Source organism: Portunus trituberculatus, chromosome 24, assembly GCF_017591435.1.
Source record: "Portunus trituberculatus isolate SZX2019 chromosome 24, ASM1759143v1, whole genome shotgun sequence".
Taxonomy (NCBI): domain Eukaryota; kingdom Metazoa; phylum Arthropoda; class Malacostraca; order Decapoda; family Portunidae; genus Portunus; species Portunus trituberculatus.
In genome coordinates, this window is record NC_059278.1 from 5,985,545 (window position 1) to 5,991,544 (window position 6,000).

At 35.3% G+C, this 6,000-nt stretch overlaps 1 protein-coding gene across 2 annotated transcripts in view; it reads left to right on the top strand.

Annotated features, from left to right (window-relative positions):
- The window catches only part of LOC123508097 (3'-5' ssDNA/RNA exonuclease TatD-like), a 28,120-nt gene extending 22,120 nt beyond the window's left edge, over positions 1–6,000 (top strand). For both annotated transcript variants that reach the window (XM_045261548.1, XM_045261549.1), the window contains exons 6-7: positions 1,896–2,058; positions 2,302–6,000. In XM_045261548.1, the coding sequence (XP_045117483.1) occupies positions 1,896–2,058; positions 2,302–2,464 (326 nt within the window). In that variant the 3' untranslated portion in view covers positions 2,465–6,000. The remainder of the gene's footprint in view (positions 1–1,895; positions 2,059–2,301) is intronic.

Genomic DNA, 6,000 nt, shown 5'->3' on the forward strand with positions numbered 1-6,000 from the left:
GAGAACATTTGTATAAAAGGGTGTTGTGGTTCACACTATCGAATGCTTTTGAGAGGTCACACAAGGTTAACAAAGAAATTTTGTTGTTGTCCATATAGCTTATCAGTAATGGTAGTAAGGGCTGTCTCTGTAGATGGTCTACATCGGAAGCCATGCTGGCTATTGGAAAGTAATTTGTTAGATTCCAAGTAATGTGACAGTTGTTTAGCAACAATTTTTTCAAGTATTTTTGACATAATGGGTAATATGGATAAGGGTCTGTAATTATTTACACAGTCACAATCACCATTTTTGTAAAGAGGGACAACCAGTGCATGTTTCCAGACTGGGGGGGAACACACCTGTCACTATGGATGTGTTGACAATACAAGTGAGGAACGGAAGTATGATAAAGAGCGCGTTCCGGAGAAACCTTAGCGCTATACCGTCTGAGCCGACCGAGTTAGTTGTATTCAGGTCTTTGACAGCTAAAATGATAGTGTTGGTGTCTACGGGGTTAGACCCGAACGCGGCTTTAACATCAATGTCAGGATGCGGACAACCAGTCACAGATATACCATCAAGTTTTAGTTCCTCCTGTGACCGTCTATACGTAGATTCTCCAACGCTAGAGAAAAATTTGGTGAACTCTTCAGCTTTACTGGATGAGTTAGAAAAATTTTGAGCATTATGTGTACTTTTGCTATTGGGAATAATTTCATTAATTATCTTCCAGGTGACCGAAGTGTTTCCTTTACACTGTTTGAGACGGTCGTGGTAATGCTCAACCGTAGTAATTTTTATTAATGATTTTACGTGATTTTTGGCACTCTTGTAGCGCTCGCGTAATAAAGGGTTATTATGGTCTAATTTAAGTTCTTTTTGAAGCTCATTACGCACTCTCATTGCCTCACGAATCTCATCACTCATCCACGGTGCAGGTCTTCCCTTCACAGCCCTAGTAACAGTTGGGGCACACATGTCTAGGCAGGTTGTAAAAACATCATTAAAAATGCACACTTGCTTATCAACATCATCAGTAAAAAATATATTCATAAAACAAGCATGGTCAAGAAGTAGCGAACAAAAAATGTCTTTATCATAATTTTTCAAATCTCTAAAAGTTTTTACAACTGACAGTTTTCTAGGTTTACGTACATTAATAACAACAGATACAAGGTCATGGTGTGCGATAACTAAAGGTACAATTTCATGTAAAAAAAATTACATCAGGCTTATTAGTAATTATAAGATCAAGTAAAGTAGCAGATGTTAATGTTGTTCTTGTGGCTTTGTCGATTACTTGTGTCAATTTGTTACTCTTTATTATTTTACTGATATTATTTCCCTTTAATAGCAAGTCGTCGTTAAAATCACCGAGGATAAAAACACTTTTGTCGCGTAAACACACCATCCTAAAAACATCTTCAATATAGTCAAATGATGCAGCCAGAGCTTTGGGGTGACGATACACACAACCAATAATAATGGCAAGTAGCTTCCTACACTGCACCTGGACCCACACGTCCTCTACACCTGAGTGTCTTGGTACTTCTAGTTTGATGACAGAGGAATTCAAACTGTTGTTAACATAAATACATACCCCAGCTCCTCTGCCATTGTCACATCTACAAATAGTATAATTTGGAATGTTAACATAAGCATCTGGGGTGTTTACATGAAGCCATGTTTGTCACTAATACAAAGGACATCAATATTTCTATTGTTTACCAGTAACTTCACTTCATCTAAACTTGCTATCAAGGACTGTGCATTAATATGTTCAACAGTGAGAAGTGAGTTGCTCCCAAAGATACATAACCAAAGTAAATTTTGTTATAATGATGCTATGTAAGAAAGAACTTATGTGACTTAAGGCAATGGTTCTTACGTTTCATCACGTACCCATTTTTAAGGTTATGTATGGAAAGATAAGTCTGAGGATGGTGTGCGACGAATTTTGGAAGATGGCATAGTTCCCTTGGACCGACTCTTGGTGGAGACTGATTCTCCTTTCATGTATCCCAACACAAGAGCATCTAAACTTCCTCCTTATGTCAAAGAAGCCCTCACAGAAAGGTAAAAGAAATATACACACGGAAATTAATTATTACTTCCTCTTGGCCCTTTGGATGCCTTTGTATATGTTGAAGAAACTATATTGCTCATTACAATTTTTTTTTCTTTATCAATATACCAGGCTGAAATATCTTAAATCTCAAAATGAATTATTCTTTACTTTAAGACTAAGACTCCTCTCATTATAGGAATACCAGATGTACTTACCATATTTATTTATCCTCCTTTAATGTATTGCCTCAGATCTTTGACGTTTCTTCACCGTTACTGCACCTTCCAACGAAATGAACCGTGCTCCCTGCCGGTAACCATCGAGATGATTGCTGCCTACATGAAGAAGAAGTCTGATCAGGTAGCTCTTCAAACAACATTTAATGCCTTAAAAGTATTTGGCTTAACCACTTGAATTAAGTGCACTTAAAATCATTGGGATGTTGTCAAGTGAAGATTAGTGTCAGTCAGTATATAATTTATTGTCATTTAAAAAAAAATTGAATTATTAAAATCTTATTTCCTTTAATCTTATGTATTTTTTATGTGAACACATCTTCTGTAGTCATAATACAGAATTCTGTTCAGGGGTTTGGTTTTCTCCATTAGAATCATGACAGGCTGTAGGTGGGCAGTGCTGTTGATGTTATGCTGCTTTAGAGATTTATACATGTAACCAACTTATGACAAGTCAGTAGCAAAATGTTTAGTGTGTGCTTTATTTTTTTTTTTCTACTGGATTTGTTGAAAAAATACTTTGGCAGACAACTCAAGCTAGTGAAAGATTAATATTGTGTTTTCATTAAAGTAATATGGTTTTTAATATTGTGTTTTCATTAAAGTAATATGGTTTTTGAGTGGGAAAATCATACCTGTATGTACGTGGTGCTTCCTAGAGCGTGTGATGAGTTGTCAAGTATTGCAGCAAATGGCCAACAAGTCTTGCCCTGTGAGGGAGTAATAGAATAAGATGGTGTTAGCCACTGATAAAACCATACAGTTCCTTACCACTAGTTAATGTGCTAACATGTTGCTTGATGGCAGATTATATAACCAAATGATAGTGAGTGTAGTTTGCAGAGGTTGTGGCTCATGCAGCAAACCAGAAGGCTGAAGCCACACTCAGGAGTGTTTTGGCTCCACCTAGTGTGGTGCTTATCATACAGGTTTTGAAGGTTTGTGTCTGATATCTTTTTTTCTTTCAATATTTTACACTTGAAATCTTAATTTCTGAAAATTATTAGCTGTTAGCCACCCAGGTTGTAATTTAGCCATAAATGTTTAATTCAAGGTTTATTACAAACTTAAATAACAATGAAGGAAATGTTTCTTCCAAAGACACTTCCAGTGAAATATGTCAGACCAATTCCCACTTCACATCAAATGTGAAGTTTGCAAATAATGTATAAGATGAGCTTTCAAAGACATGCATAATAGCTCATCATATGCTTTTTAGATTAAAAGTGTGTCTTTGCAGTTGAATTGCAGTGAAATAAATTGATGTCATTTTACTTCTACTTGAAATATGCAGATTTAGTTCTAGTTTTTGATGTAGCTACAAAAAAATTGATGGCAACAATGATAATGAAACTCAGCCTTACAGAATTCATGTTTGTTGAATGCAAACTTAACTCGGCTGCATTATCATATTTTCAACATTTGGTGCAGAACAAACAACCTTTTGGAATGTTTCTGAAAATATACCTAACCTTGGATGATATCAATCTTATCAATCATCAATATCCAGACATCATATATCCTTTGTGGGATGGCTCTGATAGGGTTCTACAGGGCAGCAGCTGACCACCTCACAAGAGGAAATTATGATGATTGTGACCACAACAGACCCAAACAACAGGAATTTGTGCTATGGTTGTATTAACAACTGGTGCTCAATGGGTCATTGGGTTGAGATACTTCTATGTCCTGAACCAGAGCTATCCACTTGCACCAAGGCTGCCTACAACTAGGTCCACAAGGAGTAAAGTGCCAATGAAGTCTCTATAATCCAATCCATAATAAACAGGCCATCTTGATAATCTTTACTAAAGTCATTTACAAGGGTTCATAACCTTCCCAAGAGCCCAAAGATATAACTGCTCTACCATCCAGAGTTCTTTAGTGTTTGCCTCCTTGTCAAAGAATTTTCTCTAAAACTAATTCATTGATTGAAGAAACAAGGTATAGAAATGTGAAGAATCGTGTCATTTCCGATACTTCATATCCAACTTTATCACCCTCATATGCTGTAGGAAAGGGCTGTGTCCCACAATACACATTTCTCAATAATTGAAAGTTCATTATGCAACTTTATTCACTCAACATGACTTGATAGCATCCACCAAAAGCAGCTGCCCAAGCTATCTTGCATCCTTTGAGAAGATGCTAAAACTGTGGTGCCCTCACTCTTCCTACCGAAATTCTGTTGTGGAAATTTAATTATGTTTAGATGGGCCTCCATTTTAAGTCATTATCCTCATACTTGATACCAACATAATTGGCAACTCTAGTCAATTCAAGACAAGTATTTTTTTCCTTCACTTCATGCAGTGACAAAATAACAGCAAGCTGTTGTGGTGCATCATGGTGTGAGGCTAGTGGTGCGTGTTCCATCTTGAGAGACAAGGAGACCCTCAACCTAGAGCCACGTCAAGGCAGTATTTCAGACAGGTTTTTTTTTATTATTTTTTTTTTCATTGTTAGACTACAATATAAATATTTATTTGTTACAATTATTGATAAGGTTTATGTTTTCACCACTGAAACAAGTAAATGGAGAATTGTTAAATTTTATAGGATATTATGAGTAACTACACTGACCTTATGAGCTTTGGAATTTCTATGAAATATGGATTTAATTCAGAAGTGGCCTTTGTACACTAGTTTAATTATAAGATTATATATATATATATATATATATATATATATATATATATATATATATATATATATATATATATATATATATATATATATCAATGTTAGCTTCACACATCAATGAATGCAACAAATGTGATAATGATGGTGCTTTGTGTTGGTTTTCACTGCACTGGATAAATTGATAAGTTGATATCACAGTGCCTTGAGAAAATTTTTTAGCAGTATTACAATTAAGAGCTTTGTACTGTACAGGTGATTGTAAATAATTTGTATTGAACTATATTTGAAAAAGCCTCGATTCAAAATTATCTTTAGGTTTCATTTTTCCGATAGTTATGGTATTTGTGCATTTGAAGGGTTACTCCTTTTTGAAACCCAACTCTAGTCCTTGTTTACCTAAGATATTTTTTATATCTCTCAGCATCAGAAGACTCTTCATGTGTTGTTGAGTGTCTCAGTGTTATCCAGCTTTCTCTTGTCTCCTGTCTGTGCCTCGCCCAAGGCTCCAGACACTCCACTTGGGTAGGTTTTGGGAGGTTCAACTTAACAATGCACTTAAGCATCTCCTAATAATTTCCTTCCACTGATACATGACACTTTTTATATCATTTTTATTTTTATGCAATGACCTGCCATTCCATGTTTTGTGCACTTGTGTTTGTGTAAAATGTCGCCATGTGTGTTTATTTGATCTGTTTTAGGGGAGTAGATGAACCATATTTATGTATTTAATGCATCTACTGTTTCTATTTATTTTCTAATACATTTTTTTTATCGTTTTTGTCCTTGCTTCAAGCGCAATGACACTATCAGATGCTTAAGAAGTGCTAGATCACCATTTTGTTCAAAAAGAAAAAAAAAAAAATCTCAAACTTGATAAATTGGTGAAAACTGAATCTTGCTTTTATTTCTGAGGAAAGCATGTAATGTTCTAGAGTCTAGACTATGATGAACCATTCAAGATTTATTGGAAATTACCTTTATTCCAGATGTCTGGATTCCAGTTGTGAAGGGGTTCATTGCATTGTACATGATTGTGAACCTTTTCTGTAAATAAAATGTGTATTTTTA